General features: G+C 42.5%; 1 protein-coding gene across 1 annotated transcript; it reads right to left on the reverse strand.

Annotated features, from left to right (window-relative positions):
* Positions 1–5,044: 5,044 nt before the first annotated feature.
* Positions 5,045–22,666, reverse strand: NAE1 (NEDD8 activating enzyme E1 subunit 1). Its single transcript, XM_063410589.1, is given in 20 exon segments — positions 5,045–5,307; positions 6,301–6,350; positions 6,424–6,538; positions 6,954–7,046; positions 8,118–8,204; positions 9,154–9,193; positions 9,686–9,761; positions 9,907–10,040; positions 10,128–10,187; positions 11,465–11,556; positions 12,624–12,687; positions 12,925–12,987; positions 17,239–17,348; positions 17,680–17,789; positions 18,314–18,393; positions 18,703–18,774; positions 19,399–19,429; positions 20,316–20,376; positions 20,468–20,571; positions 22,508–22,666. Coding segments are annotated over 20 exon segments (1,608 nt in total). The 5' UTR covers positions 22,564–22,666; the 3' UTR covers positions 5,045–5,197.

A 22,666-nucleotide genomic window follows, 5' to 3' on the forward strand; every position in this document is an offset into this window, starting at 1 on the left:
AAGAAAAGAAAAGAAAAGAAAAGAAAAGAAAAGAAAAGAAAAGAAAAGAAAAGAAAAGAAAAGAAAAGAAAAGAAAAGAAAAGAAAAGAAAAGAAAAGAAAAGAAAAGAAAAGAAAAGAAAAGAAAAGAAAAGAAAAGAGAGAAAAAGAGAGCCATCTAGGATGCCAGACCATAGCCACTTGTCACCTGGACACAGGGACTAGCACTGGGAAGTTATCCCGAGCTCTGCCCACGCTGCCACAGCAGCTCCCATGAAAAGGATGCTGACTTAAATAAATGATTCCTAGGAGAAAAACAGCCAGTGTCAGAAGGGAAAGAGTCGCACAATCTGGCATGCACATTTCTCACAGAAACCCAAACCCTGAACATGCTTGGCCAGGCTTCCCCCCCTTTTCCCCTAGCTGGTAGCGTGAAATGCCACTGACAATTTTCCTGCCTTCGCATCCGCTGCTGAGCGCTCACAAACCCCACTGCCCACCCCGGACCGGGGAGTACGGAGCTGAGCTGTAGAGCACTTTTAAGCCTTTATGCAACAGATCTTTACCTGGTGATCAATGCTGGTCTTTGCTGGTTCCTGTGGGGAGCTAAATCCTTTCATATGAATACAGGGTGTGCTGCAAGGCACCCACACCCCAGAGCTCCCTGGGACTGTCCTGGTTTGGGTCCCTGGGGAGGCTCAGGCATCAGCCACTTAGCTCTGTGTTAATGAGGGTCAGTGCCTGCAGCCTTCCCTGGGGCAGCTGAGTGTGGATTTTGGGGGATCAGTGGTTGTGGTTCCAGGGATGCTGATGGAGTGTCTGTTGAGTTCAGTATTAGAATCCTGTACTAATTTATGAATGGCCCCACAGTTGGAGTAAATCAGCCTAAAATGATGCATGTATGATGGAGTTCTAAAATTCACTGCAGCATTCTGTGTGTATGGTGAGTGGTCCTGCAGACCTCCCTGTGGGTACGGTTCTTCCATCAAACCACCCCTGCCTGCAGCACCTGAGCTCTTGAGAAGCTTTAGGACCTCTCTGTCATCTGTTGGGCATTATGACCACCTTCTCTTTACGCTGTGGAATTGTAGTGGTCTGAATTCATCAATACTCCTTAATTTCACTGGATGCATTTATTTCATCTTGGAGCACATATTCAGTGTTCAAGTATTTGAAGGAAGCCAAAACCATTGGAAATATCCTGACTATAACAAGTAATGGGGTAAAAACATTTTCATTAACAGTAACAAGGTGAGACAGTGGAGGAATGGAGAGAATTTTCATATTCCTTTGCAATTTGGGGTTTTTTTCTCTCTAGTCTGTGAAAACTTTTTGACAAAGTATTTTTTAAAGGCCATTTTTGAGAATTTGTCATCTAAGCCTGCCATAAATGAAGCAGTAAATAAATACATGTTAGGAGCAAAGGAGAAATAGTACTAGCCTCAGGGAAGCTTCACTAGGTTCATTATCTCAAGAAGTTCAAACAGATTTTATCAAAAGTGAAGTCTGATATCGAGTTTTCTCTCAATACCTCCGAGGGTCCGGCCAGCGGAGAAATGGCTTAATGAAATAGCGAGACGGCTTCCCAGGATATGCTTTGTAAAATAAAGGTTTTAATAACAGGAAAATAACAAACATTACAAAATGAAAAGAGATAAGCCGAGCACAGTGTACCAAGCACAGTTACACTGGCTAAGGCATTCCCAAAAAGCCCCGTGCACCCCTTGTGCTAGCTCTTTAATACTCAATGGTCTAGGTGGGCTTATTTGGCTCTTTGCCCAATGAGATGGACACTGGGCTTTGAGGTGCACTTCCAAAGCCCTATCACTGTGTCTGTGCTCGTACTGAGCCAATTGCAATGAGCAGGCTATAGAAAATTCTAGTTTAACTTCCTTATATAGAAACACCTGCTCAGGTACAGAAATGCATGACTACAGTCTGATGCCTCAAATACCACTTAAGTTGGCCTTAAGATATGTTTTGACAAAGACTTAGAACCAGCTTATTAACACCATCAAGAATTTTATGTGTGACATATTAAAATGATGGCATTCACTTCATTCCAAGTATCAGTGTGTGGAGAGGTCTAACTGTCTTAAAGATCAGGAACCTTTTTTCCTCCCTTGTTCCCCTGGTAATACCATGACTATCCCCTCCCTGTTCCCTACACTTGGCTAATTCTGTGCTGTAATGGGGAATACAAGGTTCTGCCCCTTTAGATCTGGCCATTTGAATGCATGACCAGGCGGGCAGCAGCTGAATAAAGAATGACATGCACTTGTCTCCAAATGATTCACTCTGCTGGCATCTTGTTACAGTTCTAACTCAAATGAACGGTGAAGTGTAGAGTGACTGGGGAAAGTACAGCAGATAACATATGGCAACAAAGTGGCATCCAGAATGATGAAGAGACTAGGGGACAGCTCACTCGCATCACTCCAGCAGTCTGCAACAGCCAAAGAAGTGAATCTGGGCCTTCAACTACGTTTGTTTTGCAATGGTTTGTGAGTCTTCTGATTAAGCCTCCCCATGTTGATTTAAAGTGATCTCTATTCCCTCTTGGTCCTGAACCTAAAGTAATTTATCCTAAATACCTTAACCATGTAGTGTTTGCAAGTCAAAATGTTGAAGGATGGCCACTTTGTAGAAACATGATGTATGGTAGAACCAGTAATTGCACAGGTCAGTTGTGGCAACCGAAAAAACGTGTAGCAGATATTTTTGCATAACCATGATTCCATTAGTTTGATTTAATTCCTGAGCACTTGAAGAATATTTTATGATGCAGTACAGAAGCATATGCTGATGTAAAAGCAGGATTTATTCTGACAGTTGACTGTAAATTTAACCACTCTAGAAACAGGCTATGAATGGGATGGCCATTCATATCACTTAAGGCTTCACTCCAAGCATTCCAATGGAGGCTTTTCACTGACTTCAGCAGCCAGTGGACTGCAATTGTAAAAGTGAAAATACAGAACTCGATTTGATGAGTACAGATGAGCAGTGACAATATTCATGAACATGCTGTGAGAACCTGAGCAGAAGGGAATTTCGAGTTGTGGCAGTGTCTGTGGGAACTCCGTTCCTGCCTGCCGGGCTGGCTCTGGCCCCACGGCACGCAGCGGGTACGGCCGAGCGAGCGGCGCAGGCCGGCCGATCCCGTGGATCTTTGGTTCCTCCAATGGCAGCAGGCACAGTTTGTAGAACACCGACAGTGACGGAGATTGAAGAGAGGAGGCAGCGGAGCAAATTCAAAGGGGTTTATTGAAGACCAGCAAAGAGCCTCCTCACCATCTAAGAGCTGCTCAGGCTGAGCCCACACGAGCTCTGTGACAGCCTGGTTTATGTGGGGGTGGAACAGGGGGTGTGAGGAAGGGGTAACCAACGAGGAACAGCCTGGGCGTTACCTAGGGGGTGAGGGTCAAGGGAGAGGACCATACACCGAAGGAAGGGAGGAATGCCCCCGGGACCTAACCTATCACTCGATGCTCCCTGTGGAACTTTCTAGCTCTAAGGCAGGGCCCTGAGGTGACAGGAGGCTCCAGAGAGAGAGCGGGGAGGGACTGACACCTGCCTAAGGCGGGGAAACACCAGCGATGGACCATTACAGGGAATAACAGGGGTACGCAGAACGAACCATGTCACAGTGACATCACAGAACTTTCAACAATCCTAACTAATACAAAGTAAAACTGCACCGCTATGAGTTCTTTCATCACCATCTGTACCTGCTGGTCAAGCAGGGGATATCTCTTCTTTGAGATAGTGATGTTTAAAATGCTATGCAGAAAGGAAGGGAAATGGAACAGTGCACTTGTGGATAAATGGTGACAGTTGCAGGCAACATTTCCTCCTGATTCAGATAATTTATTTTCAGAACATAATGTTCCCATGTTCAACAAAGGAACCTATATTTGACTACATCAGATACTGTTTTGAGTGTTCAGGACTAAATTTCATGAAGGGAAGCAGCCATTCAGGATCAATCTGACTGTAGTATTGCCATACTTGTGGAGGAAGTTAGAGGAAGAATTTGAAGTTGCTACTGGAAACACAGACCCAGTGGAAGGTTGCTCAAAAACTGAAGTACATGAGTTAAACGCAAGGTCTGATGCTGTGTGATGAAACCAAACCAAACAACCCTTGGGCTATTGTGCACAAGAAATGGCCCCCACTAGGTACTCATGACGTTCTTGACACCACTTCTTTTTCAAAGGACAGTGAGGGTTGTGTTCAAGGACTTGATGTCATTGTATCAGTTTCCCTTAACAGAAGTCCTTAAAAAGGGCTAATCACCTTGCTCAAAGGAAGTAACACATAAATGGCAAAAGCAAATGCTCACTTAGAATGCAATTTTTATCTCACTAATTTTCTCTGGGGCATAAATCATGTTTTGTCTTTAGAATAATCTATTAAAGCATTTTTGTTAGCTTAAATTATTTTTCTGGTAGGTATGAATTAAATTAGAAAATCATACTGATGTATGTTCTGGCTGCTTTAATGCATAATCAAGGCAGCTTTTAATACATTGAGTTCCAAAACATTGGGGTTTTTACAGTCTGTTGTCCCTGAATTCTGTCTGGGGCCAAAAAGAAGAAATTATGTTTTGAAAACATGTTCAGAACACCTGTTTCAGCTGTTGTTATGCCCTACAGCCCACAACATCTCTTATCAACAGGAAAAATGGTTTAGTGTCTTTGCCCACCTGTATCCCTGTATAGCATGTACTAACAAAGATATTTCCAAAGGAATCTCCAACAGTACAGGATGCTAGATTTGTTTGGGCTTTTTAAAAACAAAAGACCTCCATTTCCTAAGGTTAATTTACATTAAGATAATTGTATTATTTTATCTTGGCCAGGGGCTTTCTCTTGCTGGTGAAGCTCTGTATGAATCATAGCAGCAATGAAGGGGTTCTCTGATCACAGGCACTAAGGAAAACTGTACAGCTCCCTTCAGCAGACTCAGTTTGGAGTCAGGAAATTCTAGATTTTAAAAAATTGTCAGAATATAGTATGATTTTATTTGTCCTCAGGAAAAAAACAACAGCAAGAAAAAGATAATTACAAATAAAGAAACTTTAATTAGCAAGTAATACAGAACAGAACAATCCAGTCAGTGGCAGAACACCACAGTATTTACAAAACTGTAAATACTGTAAAAACTGTAAATACAGCAGCAGCAGTGCCTGGAGGCATTGAATGCAAGAGCTTATCCTACAGCTGGAAAGTAGCTGAAGTCTGTGACATGCCACTGTAAATAAAGGTGTTATTAAAAATTACAAACTGCCCTGTAATGACTTTGATAACTTCCTGTGCAGCAGCTCCTGCAAAAGAGAAGAGAAAACAGAAGGCACTTAGCAGGTCATATTTAAATAACAGTAAAACAGTGTTCTTTTTCTAGAAGCCCCTACATTGGAATTATTTCAGAAGTACCTAATTAATCTGCTAGGAGGCAAAAATGCCTTTCAGCACTTCCCACTATAAAAGAAGATCAGAAAGCTGCTACTTCAAAAGCTAGCTTTGCAACTTTCTCTCCATGTACAAACACACAGAGTAAAAATGGATGAGTGGACACACCCATGCAAGTTGTGACCTCTCTCAGCTGAGAAGCTGAATTTAAAAAAAAAAATCATGTAAAACTTAACTGCAAAATAAACTGAAGGGTCACTTCAGTGTGATCTAAGTTTTCCCGTAGTAGGAAACATTCTGTAATTTCTTCAGAAATTACCTTTATGTATTTTTCTGAAGAATGACACATACCAGATTTTGCTTAAACAAAAAAAATAAAAATTCTTATGTATGCAGAATATATAATACATAATTATGTTCAGCACTGCATGAAGTCACATAAAGAAGGTAAGTACCAATTCTGAGCATCCGTTAAAACATATCTGCAGGTTGAATGAAGGTAAGAAACCAAGGCTACTTATATTTCAAAGATCTTTAATGTAAGTGTACTGTGTAAAAGAAGTGCACTGCACTAATTTTAACATTACTATAACTATCACTTTCCTTCAAAAAAAATTAAGCCTCTTTCCAGCATTCCAGCATTTCATTTCTAAACACATTTTTAAGCTTGAAGAGTTGATGTACTGAGATTGTTTTTGATGTTAATTTGTTTTACTGATTATAACCCTTGCTGCACCCACTTACTCTATGTGTACTGTAGGAGCTCCCACCTGGAGAATAAAGGGGAGGATTGTGCCCTAATGCCACCTGTGATTGCAGCCTTTGCTCTGAGAGTCCAGAGCAAGGAGGCAGCAGAGGTGTGGCTCAGCAGGCTGCTGTTGCTGTGGCCCTGGCAGTGTCACCCTTACCTCCCATGAAGGCAGCAACAGCGTGAGGCTCGGCAGCTCCGTAGCGACAACTGCACGGAAAGGAACAGTCACAAACTGCCCGGCAGTTTTACCAGCACAGCCACACCTCCAAACAACACTTACAACTCGTGCACATAGTCATCTTTCACCACTACAGACAGCCCCTGTTCCTGGAGGAAACCAGTCAGGCATGATTTTAGCTTTCCAATATCATCTTCCACCTGGGAGTTGTAGACACCTGGAAAAGAAATCAACAGTTTCATCACACAACGGTAACACCACAGTCAAAGCTAACAGGTTTAAATGGCAGCCTAAATATTTTGTTTTCCTGAAAGGTTTCTAAGCCAATTAATGTGTTATTAGTACTAGGCTAATAATAATTGAGTATTCTGTTGATGCTTCTCATGATAGACAAATTACTGCATAGCTGAACTGATTCATAATCCACACAACCCATTAATGATACTAATTCAAATACATTCCTTAAGTTCTCAAAGAGAAAAAACTCTCATTTTATTTTTCACATTCCTAAAGGTGTATTGTTATGGAAGCAAAACCACAAGTAATGTATTTGCAGTTTATAACTTGAACTACAGTAACTATTGGATCTTTATATTTCTTTTGCTGATGTGAAGTAACTGGTATTAACATACCTGGGTATCTGCCGTGCTGCTTGTAAAACCTATCGACAGCCCTGAGCATCAAGTACAGCACAATTTCACTGTCTGGGTTATCCATATGGGAAACTGAAAACAGCAAGAACTGGTTAGCTGGTGCAGAGGCAATAGAAAAAGCAACGTTTTGATTTCCCTGAAAAGAAACAGCAAAATCTGTAGTAGAAAGAAACCTTAATGAATATAACTTGTGACAGAGTCTTATCAAACAACTGTCAGATGCACAATTTTGCCTCCAAAGTTTATGACAGAACCATATTATATGTATTTAATATAAACTATTCAGTGAAGAAACCCACATTCCAATTCTGGCAGCTGCTTTAATTTAAACGGGTATTCCTTAGTTATCATTTTAGGATTTGAAACACATGCTTTAAGTATTATCTGTAATGACTGTAATTATAGAACAGGTCTTAAATCGCTTACCATACAGCTCAGTAGTCTTTGTAAATACTAACTGCTACTTATATCCCACTGCACATTACCAACTAATTCAAGGAGCTTTCACTGAAATTGTAAATATTACAAAATGTATATATACACAAAATATATACATATTTTGTCCAAAACATTCAGAGGACTTGCTAAAGCTTAATTTCAACAAACTTTAATAAAAAAGTATTTCCAGCTTTTTTTTTTAATCTATACAGGCTCAAAAAAAGGCAATATAAAACCCAACAGAAATATTAAGTAACTAGATGGTTAGTTCACATCTCAAAGAGACAAGCTGAAAGGGGTCAAGATAATTCTTTTCATTTGGGCAGGTTAAAGCACCTTTTCAGCTCTGTCAGAAATAACTGATGTACAGAAAGGAGAAGCTTGAAGAAAACAGTGTTGTATTTATAGAGTACTACACGTAAAATCCTCAAGAAAACAAAAGCTGGAATGCGCATCAATCAAGGTAATTTTTGGAATTTCAAAATCAAATTGAATTCAACATTCTAGTCCTAAAAACTCCAGACTTGTAGTGGAAAGACATATTCCTTACAGCAAGAATTAATTTAAATTCACTGAAGACATTGTGACATTCCAAATGATAAAACTGCATAATGCAACAGAACACGTAGCTTACATTTCCTTCCCCTCAGCAAAGCCCTCCAGGCTGTCAGTGCAGCGAGGTTTGTGGCAGGCAGCAGTACTTACTGATGGCATCCCTGCTGCAGGAGTTGGGGCTGTGCTCCTCAGCCAGGGACCGGCAGCGCACCACGCGCAGGAAGGCGGCGTTGCTGCCTGGCACGGGGACAAGGAGAGGGACCCGTCAGTGCCACCACTCCCCACAGCTCTGTCTCTGTGCCGTGTCACAGGGCAAGGGCTACGGCTTCACAGCATTTCATCCAACACCTTCCTGCTTGTGCTCAGCTTGCGCCAATACAAACCTGGCTAACTACCTTTAGGTCTGTGTCAGGAGAGCTTTAGGGAAACGCTTTGCGCTCATGTGGAATCTCCAGTATCTGCCAGGTTAATGTAACAGCTACCACAGCAATCCATCAGTCACAGCCACCACGTTTCCCTCTCCCAGGCTGCAAATCAACACGGTTCTTTCCATCTTCCACTGCATCTAACACTGCCTCACATGCTCTCAATTAGTATTTTAACGAGGCACGAGCTGGAAAAGGTCCTTTTCCATTATCATTGCTATGAACCAACCCAGGGTGCAGCTACAACCCAGCACTGAAAAAGAACCGGGAGGTTCCCAAATGCTTTACCAGTGCAGGGCAGCACACTCTTGGCTCTGTGCTTACAGGGGAGCTTTCCAGCTGTGAGGAGCCTCAGCCAGGCTGCTGCTGGACGTGTGTCCACACCCAGGACAGACACAGCCTGAAGTGCCATCAAGTGGGTTACAGCTTTTCAGACCACCTCACATCTGCAGAGCCCACACTGAAACCAGTACCCCAGCATGGGCAAGAGTGCTCAGGTACTCATCATAGAAAGCAGAGGGCAGCTGCTCCCTCTTATTCGGAGTGAAAAATACATCATTATAAAGCCAACCTTTACAGACTCACTCCTGAGAGATGCTAAACATCAGCTACTTCTCCTGAAAAAGAGGGATGCAAACCACCTAGTACTTACTTGAAAAATCCAAATATTGACTTACTGCTTAGTAACTACAGGATCATTCTAAAGGTTTTGATTATTTGATCATTTGCATAAACCCAGAACAGAATCCAAGCATACTCACAGAACGATTTCAGTTCTCTCTCTGAAATAGACTCAGGTGCCTAAAAGAGAGAATATACTCATTCCATTACACACAATGGCCAGAGAATTCCTGCTTTCACATATACATGAATATATTTATTGTGAAATAACTACATTAGTTACTAATGCACCAAAAAAAAAATAAGTGTCTTAAATTGTAAATAGTATGTATTTCATATGATCAAACCAAATTGACAAATAAAGCAGATACTTCACAGATACTTCAGTCCAATACAGGATCACCTGCTCCTTTCACTGCTTGATTCTCAAAGTAAGTGTTCCATGTAAGTCACCCATAATGTCAGGATAATCCCCAATTTTACTATTTCTCGCAGTCCATAATCCCCATGCTTTCCTCAAAAAATGCAAACTACCTAAGACTTAACAAACACTAAATATATCACAAGATGAAAAAGACAAAAACCCCCAAAGTGACGTAAGTTATTGAAGCTTTAAACCTTCCAGAGAAGTCTTTATCTCTATTAGTAGAATGGCCATAGGTTTGCATTCACCTTGCCCAGGGACTGTAACAATTTAGCAGCATGGTTCCCCACAGCAGCAATATCCTTCTTTGCTTTTTCACGGTACCTGGTAATAATGAAGAAGTGAAGAATTACAGCAGAGAGCAAACAGCTCCACATTGAAGGCTATCTTTTTTTGTTTGTTTTACATTATAAAGACAAAATATGCCACATGAATCAAAGTGAGCTCCCTCAAGGAGTTGTCTACTTACACGTTTTGCGATTTGATGAATTTACTGGAGTCTGCCATCATATCAGGAATGATGCCCTGCACAGGCAAGTTTCCTTGCCCTTCATTTGCCACAAATCCCTTTAAAGCTCGAACCAAAATCCAGAAGGAAGATGACTACAAATGCACAAGAGATAGTTATGTACACAGATGTTATTTACAATGCTTTTTCTACATTTAAGTCTTACCCTTAACTACTCATACCTGCTCTGTGAGTTTTAGGCAGTAATCATCATTAAAAAGCTCTTCAATGCTTCAATGAATCTATGAAAATAAATACATTGTGTTTGTAATTCCTTGACTTTTGAATTCTTGAATTATTTCGATACACACTACATAGGTGAGCCAACTCCAAATGACCTCAGAGTTTCATGGCAAATCTCCTCTGGACCCTCCCCAGTCAGTGCTGCTCAGACACATTTCAAACAGCAGCCCAGCCCAAGAGCAAGGCAATGCTTCTGAGCAAGATCATTGTCACAAACGAAATCTCGCCTGACTTCCATCTTTGACAGAGAAGATTTTAAAAACTGCAGCAGGAACCGTCCCACCTGCCCATCCTGCCTGCTGGGGCAGAGCAGCTGAAAGGCTGGAGAAGGAGAGTGGGGCTACAAAAGTCAGTGTTTTACTCAGGATCCTTAACTGCTGCCGGTCAGTCTGGCACATAAGCTCAAATAAATATTGATATCCTGGGCCATGTCTTGTAGTGGCTTGGATGAGAGCACTAAGCTTTACCTGCTGCGTTCTTGGGAGAGTTAACTTGACCATCCAAGCAAGGATGCCCAGTTCAAAACAAGAGAACATAATCTAGGAAGAATCACAGAATGTGCTTTTGCCCCATGTAGCCTTTGCAGTTTAGCCCAGATGAGAAACTAAAGAAACCAGAGCTCAACTAAACTCGTTTTAAACTACGAGTTACTAGGTCAGGATTATTTAAGAAACAATGAAAACATCACTTCTAACACTTTTAAGCTTGACCAGTTTACGAAGGCAATTTTGTAGTAAGTTTCCTCCAGAGGAAAGAAGTGAATTTATTGTATCAGGAGTGCCATGCAGCCCTTCATTTCTACAGAGAGTAACTACTACAGCCCCTGGCTTCAACAGAGCACAATTTCAGTAAGTGCTCTCAGCCTCTCTCCCAGCAGAGTATTTAAATAACCATCAGCCACAACTCTCACTGCTAAATCCTTGCAATTGTACCCAGCACTTCACAGAGATTTTTACAGACTAAACTGTAGAAGTCAGACAAGAACTCACTGATGCACTCTGGTTGCTGACTCATTCTAGACTTGAATTTAAGTCTGCAGGAGGGAAATGCAGATTTCTTGCAAGAGCAAGGGAGTAAGAGAATTTCCATAAGCTGCATTGCCAGCTAGTCTAGGTCTATTCAACTACAAAATTTCAGTTTAAACACTGTACTAAACCTGTTTTAGCTAAATACAAATGTTACAAATAGAATTTCTGTCCTAAAACTCAATAATATATTCTATGAAAATGAGGCAGTTGGAAGTGTTTCAGTTTTATCACAGAAATGTTTATTTTACCTCTGTACGATTTAATGCTGTGTTCACATTTTTTATAGCTTCTTCAAAGTTCTCCTCATCTTCTGGGGTCCCATTTTCATTCTTTAATATACCTTATTAAAAAAAAAATTAAACACACAACTGTTTGAACTACATCTCATCATTTATGTCTTACCAACAGAGCAGACTGGCTTTGGATGTATTCGTGGCATAACAGCTACCAGCAAAAAAAAGAAAAATAAATCATAAGAAGAAAGATCAGATGTAACTATAAAGCTAATGTCATCTAAACTCTGCATATGATTAATTTTCCTGTGATGTTAAATACAAGTTACTTAGCACAAAAGCACTGGTTTATTTGTGTAAGGAGATAATGGATTTTCTTAAGCACTAAATTAACAATTCAACTCTCCTTCCCATGCCAGTCACGTTTTGCTGGGGTTTTTTTGATCAAATTTGGCAAACACTTATCCATCCACAGAGCAGGCCAGCTCAAGAAAGGACCTCCATTAGGAATCTGACATACCCAAAGGTAATTACTACAGATCAGATCTGCTCCCTATCACAGCCTGGGGATAAGGACCACTCCAGATTTGCACACAGGCCACCTTCAAGTGAGGAAATACCAAAAATTCAGTCAATGGTGTTTTTCTATAATCATTTAAGACAATGCATACAGATCTTAAAAATGCCACGTGAATTTTAGCACCCTGAAAAGGTACTGGAAGCCCTGAAACCCCTGCACAAATGAAGTCACTCACACACTGCTTACAGTGCAGTGAGTGCTACAGAACCTGGCCATGCAGAGGTGATGATTATCAAGTGTCTGATGGGTCAGTGGACACACCAAATATTTGCAGAATAACAATTACAGTGTCAAAAGCCTTTCCTCTTTATCACATTTTTAACAGGATTTTCTCTTAAGGCCTTTGCTCCCATCCAAATCAAAAACACACTCTGGATCTAAGACAGGATAAAACACTGACAACAAACATTTATATGCAAGTTTGGCATCTTAAAATCCACCTGTACAAAACAATCATTTAGCAGAAGAATTATACAGTATATACCAGCATATCTTTCATAAATTAAACCTGAGAGAACTTGGGATTACTTTTCAGATACCACTCTGTATCTATTTCTGCCAGTAGGAATAAGGGACCCCTGGGACATGGATTACCTTGCCAAATCAGTTCTTTGAAGGCTTCTTTCTCTTTGTAACTTTTAGGCAACTGTTCACTTTTCTAAATTTAAAAAAACACAAAGAGATTTTTGTCTTTAAAATACTTACTACTAAGTTCACTGTGTTCAGACTGCTGAACTCCAGGAGTCTGTCATTGCTCACACATTCACTTGTATATCAATTAGTAATTTTTTTTTATGATTCCACTTTGGGTTTTTTATGTTACACACTGCCAAAATAATTAACTGGTTTAGAAAAGACAGACCAACAATAGTAATAATACAGTTCTGCAACATACCTCATTGAACCATTTTCTGAGATACTTGGCTACAATCACAATCCATGGAGTGTGGCTGTGGTCCTGTAATAGAACAGTGGAGACATCTTTGTCAGGTTGAGAAAAGATAAAAAATAGGAAACAAATTAAAAACCTATTTTCAATGTAAACTCCAAATATCTCTTCCACTACTCTAAAGACACAGGATATGAAGGGGGAAGGGGATGCATCTGGGCTGTCTGGAAGCAGACCCAAGGAAGATAAGACTGTGTTAGGGGAGAAATCAGTAGCCCAGCTGAGGTGCATGTACACCAATGCACGCAGCATGGGTAACAAACAGGCAGAGCTAGAGGCCATGGCGCATCAGCAGAACTATGATATTGTTGCCATCACAGAAACGTGGTGGGATGACTCACATAGTTGGAGCACTGCACTGGATGGCTACAAGCTCTTCAGAAGAGACAGAAAAGGGAGAAGAGGTGGAGGGGTGGCCATTTATATTAGGGGAGTTTTGGATGTCATAGGTATTGAAACGAATGATGATGAAGTAGAGTCCCTATGGGTAAAAATTAAGGGGAAGGCCAACAAGGCTGAATCCTCCTGGGAGTCTGCTATCGTCCACCCAACCAGGATGAAGAGGTGGACAACTTATTCTATAAGCAACTGAACAATGTTTCAGGATCATCAGCCCTTGTTCTTGTAGGTGACTTCAACCTACCAGACGTCTGCTGAGAACTTAATACAGCAGAAAAACAGCAATCTAGAAAGTTTTTAGAGTGTGTGGAGGATAACTTTTTTGTCACAACTGGTGGGCAAGCCCACCAGGGGAGGGACTATGTTAGACCTATTGTTCACAAATAGAGATGGACTGGTGGGTGATGTGGAGGTTGGAGGCCGCTTGAGGCACAGTGATCATGAAATTATAGAATTCTCGATAATTGGTGAAATAAGGAGAAATATCAATAAGATCTCGACACTGGACTTCCGGAGGGCAGACTTTGGCCTATTTAAGAGACTTATTCAGAGAGTTCCTTGGGAAACAGTCCTTGAAAACAAAGGAGTTAAGGAGAGGTGGGTGTGCTTCAAAACAGAAATCTTGAGGGCACAAGAACAGACTGTCCCTGTGTGCCGAAAGATGAGTCAACGAGGCAAACGTCCAGTCTGGATGGATGAGCAATGAGGTTTTGAAGGAACTTAGAAATAAAAAAAAAGATGTATCATCTTTTTAAGGAAGGACTGATTTCTCAGGAAGTATTTAAGGGAGCTGCTAGGGCATGTAGAAAAAAAATCAGGGAGGCCAAAGCTCAGTTTGAACTTAACTTGGCAACTTCTGTTAAAAACAATAAAAAAAGTTTTTACAAATATATCAATGATAAAAGGAAGGGTATAACCAACCTCGGTTCCTTATTGGGTGAGGCAGGCAACTTAGTAACTAAAGATGAGGAAAAAGCGGAAATGCTTAATGCCTTCTTTGCCTCAGTCTTTAGTGGTAGGACAGCTTATCCTCAAGACAACTGTCCTCAGGAGTTGGTAGGTGGTGCCAGGGATCAGAATGGTCCTCTTGTTATCCAAGAGAAGGCAGGCAGAGAACTGCTGGGACACTTGGATATTTATAAATCTATGGGACCAGATGGGATCCACCCTAGGGTGATGAGGGAGCTGGCAGATGAGCTTGCGAAGCCACTCTCCATCATTTATCAGGAGTCGTGGCTCACTGGTGAGGTTCCAGGCAATTGGAAACTGGCCAATGTGACACCCGTTTACAAAAAAGGTAGGAAGGAGGATCCTGGTAATTACAGGCCAGTTAGCCTGACCTCAGTACCAGGTAAGATAATGGAGCAGTTCATACTGAGTGCTATCACACAGCACTTACAAGGTGGCCAGGGTATCAGACCCAGTCAACATGGGTTTAAAAGGGTAGGCCATGTCTGACCAACCTGGTCTCCTTCTATGACCAGGTAACTCGTCTGGTAGATGCGGGAAAGGCTGTGGATGTTGTCTATTTAGACTTCAGCAAGGCCTTGTGTAAGAGTCGGTCTGAAAATCCCTCATCTGCCTCACGACTGTCAGAGGCTGAGACCCCCATGGACCCTGGGCCACAGCACAGGAGTTCTGGCCTGATTGAGGAGAGATCCAGGCTTCTCCCTGCAGCTGCACCCACTGGACCAAGACGCCCTCCTCAGGAACCCGTGCTGGAACAATGGACACTGTCACGGTTCTTGGCCGTGTTTGCAGAGGCCGTGTTTGTTTTGACTGACTGTGCTGTACCTGCTGCAGAGCCCAGACCTGCTTGCCCCAAACCTGCCCGATCTGAATGGTTGCACCTGATTCCCAGAGCAACGGGGCTCCTCACAGTTACTCTTGGGTGCTCCCCCCACACTGGCCAGGTGCCCCCCACTTCTGCCTGCATTGGCCGGGTGCCCCCTGCTTCTGAAATGACTATAAAAGCTTCCCCCTGCGACTCACACTTTGAGGCCTCCCCAGCGGACGACGGATCTATTGGCCTGCGCCACGAGGACTGCGAAGGTGGTCTATTGGTACCAGCGTCACGAGGACTCACGTCTGTTCAGTCGGTAGCTATGCCACTCTTTTCCTCTTTTTTCTCTCTCTCTCTCTTTTTCCCTTCTCTACTATCGCATAATTGTGTGTATCAATAAAGATACAATTGATTTTACTTCAACTAAGTTATCAATGCCTCTTTTTGCACTCTGAAATCAAAACGAACCATCACGACCATCCTTTGGCTCGTGACACCTTGGATACTGTCTCCCACAGCATACTCCTAGATAAGCTGGCAGCCCATGGCTTGGACAGGAGCACTCTTCGCTGGGTTAGGAACTGGCTGCATGGCCGGGCCCAGAGTGATGGTGAATGGTGCTGCATCCAGCTGGCGACCAGTCACCAGTGGTGTCCCTCAGGGGTCTGTACTGGGACCAGTTCTATTTAATATTTTTATAGACGACATGGATGAGGGCATTGAGTCCTTCATTAGTAAATTTGCAGACAACACTAAGCTGGGAGCTTGTGTTGATCTACTGGAAGGGAGGAGGGCTCTGCAGAGAGACTTAGATTGGTTGGATGGATGGGCAGAGTCCAACAGCATGAAGTTTAATAAGTCTAAGTGTCGAGTTCTACATTTTGGCCACAAAAATCCCCTACAGCGTTACAGGCTGGGGATGGTGTGGCTGGACAGTGTTCAGGTGGAAAGGGACCTGGGGGTGCTGGTCGACAGCAGTTGGATATGAGCCAGCAGTGTGCCCTGGTGGCCAAGAAGGCCAATGGCATCCTGGCCTGCATTAGGAATTGTGTGGCCAGCAGGAGCAGGGAGGTAATTCTTCCCCTGTACTGGGCACTGGTGAGGCCACATCTTGAGTGCTGTGTCCAGTTCTGGGCCCCTCAGTTTAGGAAGGATACTGAGATGCTTGAGTGCGTCCAGAGGAGGCAACGAGGCTGGTGAGGGGCTTGGAACACAAGGCCTATGAAGAATGTTTGAAGGAGCTGGGGTTGTTTAGCCTGGAGAAGAGGAGGCTTAGAGGTGACCTTATTGCTCTCTGCAACTTCCTGAAGGGAGGTTGCAGACAGGTGGGGGTCGGTCTCTTCCACCGGGCAGCAACTGACAGAACAAGGGGACACAGTCTCAAGCTACGTCAGGGAAGGTACAGGTTAGATATTAGGAAAAAAAATTTCACTGAAAGAACAATAAAGCACTGGAATTGTCTTCCCAGGGAGGTGGTGGAGTCACCATCTCTGGATGTGTTTAAAAAAAAGGCTGGACATGGCACTTAGTGCTATAGTCTAGTTGAGGTGTTAAGGACATAGGTTGGACTTGATGATCTTAGAGGTCTCTTCCAACCTCATTATTCTGTGATTCTGTGATATGTTCCAGATTTTGATTCAGCCATAATGTTCTGTAACTACTATGAAAGAAATTATCAAATTATTATTACTTTATGTGAAAAAAGGTGAGCCAAGTTATCCAGTGTTTTTCTGGAATGGAACTTATGCTATGCACAAACACCCAAATGTAAAGCTCTGCAGCAGCAGGTAACCATAAAAACTCAAAAACAATGGAGGGTGTGAGGGAGGATTCAATCTAACAAAAGATCAAGTTGTCCAAGAATACTCCTTGCTTCCCAAGAACCCCACCTGCTTAAGTTTTAAACAGACTGGAACATTTGGGGCAGAGGCAAAAATAACTCCTTGTGACTGATTCTAGAGTTGGTTCTGTTCAGATGAGACGTGGCACCAGAGTCATCTGCCAGGAGCCATTTCCACAGAACCCCTGTGCTGTGTCTGCATCTGTGCTGGGGAACACAGTGCAAACCACACACCAACCTTTTTGTCCATATGCTCCAAGTCATAATCCCCAGCGTGTTCTGTCAGTTCTGGAAACGGTTTGTCCAGTCTCAGATCTTCTAACATATTGTCAGGGTGAGATTCAACAACTGTGAAAAACGACACAATGCATTTCCCAGCTTTCTGTCTGGATTCAAAACAGTGCTACACAAATACAGGATCACCTGCTCCTTTCACTGCTTGATTCTCAAAGTAAGTGTTCCATGTAAGTCACCCATAATGTCAGGATAATCCCCAATTTTACTATTTCTCGCAGTCCATAATCCCCATGCTTTCCTCAAAGAATGCAAACTACCTAAGACTTAACAAATACTAAATATATCACAAGATGAAAAAGGCAAACAAAACCCCCCAAAGTGACGTAAGTTATTGAAGCTTTAAACCTTCCAGAGAAGTCTTTATCTCAGCAAACCCTCTAACCTGTATGTTCTTGAATCACTACTCCCATGTAACCAACCAGTCCGTAAGTCCTGCAGACCAGCAGGGGAATGTTGGAATTCCAGAGAACGTCAGCCAGGCGCAGAAGTGTACTGTAAGGAAAAGCATGCTTTTTTCAGATCTACAGAAGACAACAGTTAACTCTGAAGTTAACTCCTACACCAGTTACTTGTGAAAGAGTTCTCTCAGAAAACTTCTCTAATATCATCATGATATAAGCACATAAGGGGAATAATTTCATACAGGAATTTACAGTGAGTTGGAAAACTATTCATCCATTATCTTACTTATGTCTTATTCCACCCTCCTAAATGCTCCAGGTATCAAATAAAAAGCTTCACTGAGTAGTGAGAGAGTGAAATAAAGAATTAGATCCATGTGTTAACTTGCAGCAGAGGTAGTTCCCATCAGAGGTACAAAAAGGTCTCTAGAAAATGCCATCACTGGCTGTAATTTTCCTTCACAATGAGAGAGTTCTGTTCTGCTTAAGTTCTTCTGCAAGGAAATGCTGGTGGATAAATGCACACACACACACACACACACAAACATATATATATAATAAGCCTGCTTTTACAACTGAATGCAAACAGGTAATTCAACCTTAGGTAATTCTTACCTCTCTGGTAGTTGTGTTGCAACCACTAAGTTAAACCGATTAAAAAAGGAAGGGTCGTTGTCTAAAAGCTTTTCTGGACTCTAAATAGGGGGAAAAAAGTATGTCAGGGAACACTGAAAATTTCTGAGCACAGAGCAACTCTGCTGAATATAAAGTGCTAAGTGAAAGTTATAAAATTAAGATGAAGTTACAAAATAGTGTTTGAAATATATAAAGTGATTTTTTGTTTGAAATACATACAAATGATTTAACTTAAGATTATCTTCCTCAAATGCTGTTTCATCCTGAATCTATTTAAACTGCAACATCAGAAAGCAACACAGAGCTGTTATTTCACATTTTTATCACACTGGATAACACACACATAGTACTAATTTAGAAAGACAAACCTCTTCAACAAAGTTTCCAGAAACATCACTATTCAATTCCTGCAAGAGCTCCCTGGCACTCTGGGTACGGTTCTGTTTCAGAGCAATCAAAATGAAATGTAGTTTACACAGTGCAACAGTACTACATACTGCCACAACAATGCCAAACCAAGCAACAACAACAGAACAGCCACAGAAAACACCCCACAATAAAGCTCATTATAAGCTAAGGCTCCTTACTCCAAGCCTTGCTCATCTGAAGCAAAAAGCATAACAGCAGGCACTTACTTTGAGAGCATTTTCTGTAATACCACTTTAAAAAGACAAATTGTGAGACAGCTGTTTCCTAATTCCCAGTTTCGTTACAGAATTTGCAGGAGTTATCTGTGCCTCTCGTACTCTCTGTTTTTGTGGTATTTTTTTCCCCATTCACCTCTCTGCTCTTAGCTTTACTCCTTCAACCACAATGGTCTTCTATATTATCCTTCCATAGATTTTGACCATAACCTCTTAATTTTTTCTATTCAGTCTTGCCACAGTTGAGTTTATTTTCTCACTTATGAGGAACTAAAAAGTAAACATGAGGAATTCTACTAAAGAATAAACAGACTCTGACCTATACACATATGCTTTTAGCATTATTCATAATGCCACATTTAAATACTCAACACTTCCATGGTTTCAATACACCTAAACTGACATTTATTATCTCCTTACCTGAGCAATATGGCTTTTTTGTAGAAAGAAACTGAAAAGGAGACAAAAGAGAATTACTTAATGTGAACTTTTATTCTGAAGAAAAACAGCATTGAAGTTACATTTTGTTCTGCAGAATACGCTGCCAACTCTCATACACAACTAAACACATTACCCCTTAAACCTGCTTTTTCCAACATAATAGTATTCTCCTCAGACACAGTTCCTTAAGAAAGCTTTTCAGTTCCCAAGCCATAAATGTGAAATATAAAACATGCCAAACTCCTCTAGAAGACAGGATCATGCTGGAGGTTCTTTCTCACCAGGCTAATCAAAGACTCACTAGCATTGATTTCCTCATATAATGGAATATTCTCCCCCCTCACACAACCTCTGTGGGTATCTATGTGCACCACAACAGACCTGGATCAACAATTAGTAGGCAAATCATTTTTACAGGATTTGCAAACAGTTTCTTACCCTTTTCCATGCTGCACAGAGCCTTTCAAAGCTATGAAAGCTAATAAATGTCTAGCAGTCACAACTGCACAGTGACTAATGAAAATTAAGTCATCTGCATCACCAGAATTATGGAAAATATATTGAACTGCACTGAAAACACAAGCACTGTCATAGCTCTGGACTACATTAAACAAGTTAATTTTCAATATTTTTATATTGAGTAGAGCATCCTTACAGACTTGATATGTGAAGCAAACAGACCTGTAAGGTCCAAACCCAGCAAGTAAATAATTAAACAGCCAATATCAAAATGACCATGCACACTGTCACCAACCTCCAAACCCACAGAAGACTTGGAGGAACACAGAGAGGCTTTTAAAAGAATTTTACAGGACTTCTTAGCAAATATAGAGGGGAAACTACCTATGAAACTCTGTCACTTGTCAATTTGTAACTGAAATGAGTAAAAAACCTACTTATTACCAACATCTTCTCTAGAGACTCGATTCCCATCGACAATTGTAAACGAACCAATACCTTTGGGGGACAAAAACCTCTTATGAAAAACTTGGCATCATCAAGTTATCAGATACAGTACAAAGAAGAGACAGAAGAATTATCTACTGACCTGGCAGCACCAAGTTTTTGAGCATTTCAGTTCCTGTTGCTGTTGCATTTATCACGCAAACATGGGCAGATTCCAATGCTTCTTGGCCATGGTCACCCCACAGTCTGTATTGCAGGGGAAACCAAAACACAAAGAAGTTATTCAATTTTACATTGCAAAGCCAATATACACAAACAACAAAAAGACAAATGGAGGGCTGGCGTGCTACTGTCCATCCACTGCTGAGGACCTAAATAGCACCAACCAAAGTAAGCACCCTAAAGGAAACTTACTGGGAAGACGCTGAGACCTTCCAAAGAGCAACCCAGCTTCCCTGACATTTCATTTTCTCCAACTTCACACCATATGCATGCACATATCTCTTTCTCTTGGAACATACTTGAACTTTTTAAAAACCAGCACAGGTTAAAACAATCCTTGCCCAAATTTTGTGCTAATGCCAAACACTCATTTTTCCCTTAACTTTTATTATAAATAACAGAATTTTAAATACATATATATATATGTAGTTTGTTTGTTTGTTTTAATTTCTCATACAAGACATTGAAACACACAGGAGATTGCTGAGTCTGGTACTTCAGGCCCCTAGAAAAAAGCACTGAGGCTGAAATGAGGCTGGGACAGTCCCAGGTCACATGTTCTGCTGATTTCACTGGGGTGGTAATGCACAGAATTTTTAGGGTTGGAAGGGACCTCTGGACATCACCCAGTCCAAGCCCTGCCCAGGCAGGGTCACCTGGAGCAGGTGACACAGGAACGTGTCCAGGTAGGTTTGGAATGCCCCAGAGAGGGAGACTCCACAGTCTCCCTGGGCATCTGCTCCCTCCAGGAAAACAAGTTCTTCCTCATGCTGAAATGAAACTTCTTTAGTTTATGGCCATGGCTCCTTGTCCTGCTGCTGCACACCACCCATAAGAGTCTAGCATCACCCTCTTACCCACTTTTGAGATATTTCTATGCATTGATGAGATCCCCTCTCAGTGTTCTCTTATCTGGGCTAACCAGGTCCAGCTCCTGGTCTCTCCTCACCAGAGATGCTCCAGGCCCCAAATCTTCTCTGTGCTCTCCACAGGACCCTCTCCAGTGGTTCCCTGTCTTTCCTGTACTGAGGAGCCCAGGACTCTCCACTCTTGAGCTGCACAAAGGAGGAGACAGCACAGGAGGGCACACCACTGCTGAGCCCTTCACTCACACCTATCCATGTGGAAATGGAACAGCCACAGTGCAGACAGACACCCCTAACTCCGGTGCCATTACCCTTCTGGTAACTCGGATCTTTCCTGCCCTTTCACAGAATCCAAGAATGGATCAGCCTGGAGGGGCCCCAGGGGCTGCTCTGGTGCCACCTCCCTGCTCCAGCAGGGCCACCCCAGAGCACAGGGCACAGCAGAGTGTCCAGAGGGCTCTGCAATATCCCCAGAGAGGAGCCTGCACAGCCTCTCTGCACAATCTGCTCAGGGCTGGCACTGCCCGGGCAGAAGTTGTGCCTCCTGTGCAGGGGCAGCTGCTGGGCTCAGCCCTGCCCGTGGCTCTGGGGCCATTGCTGGGCCTGGAGCAGAGCTGGCTCCATCTTTTCAGCACACCCCCTTTATATATTCATATACATACATAGACATACGTAATATAAATATATAGAATACACATATTTATGTCTTTATACATTATAGACCTATACAACAAACAACTATATAGCTATACAACAAATAACATATATAATTTATAAGAATATTCATAAGTGCTTACGTAGATATATATCCATCTATGTATCTCAATTCCCCTTTACATATATATTTAGATTATGTATGAATATATATATGTAATATATATATATTCGCATATATCCCCCTTTAATAGATACAGTTTATTTATTGCATTTCTATTATCCGAGTGCCGGTACAGCCCTCACGGCCCCGCCGGTCGGACACAGCTCCTGCTCCCCGCGGCTCCGCCGGGCCCGGCGCGGCTCCGGGGACCCGTCCCCGCTCCCCAGCCCCGCTCGGTCAGTGCCGGGCGGTGCCGGTCCGTGCCCGCCCGCGGTACCTGAGCTGGCGGTCGTAGCGCTGCTCCTTGAGGCCGGCCCGGCCCGGCCGCGCCATGGCGGCCCTGCCCTCAGGAGCGGCCCCGGCCGCGGGGCCGTGCCCGGGCTGTGCGCTGGGACCGGCGGCTCCTCTGCGTCCCTGCGCTTCTCTGCCTCCCTGC

The sequence above is a fragment of the Prinia subflava genome, chromosome 13 (genome assembly GCF_021018805.1).
Source record: "Prinia subflava isolate CZ2003 ecotype Zambia chromosome 13, Cam_Psub_1.2, whole genome shotgun sequence".
NCBI lineage: Eukaryota > Metazoa > Chordata > Aves > Passeriformes > Cisticolidae > Prinia > Prinia subflava.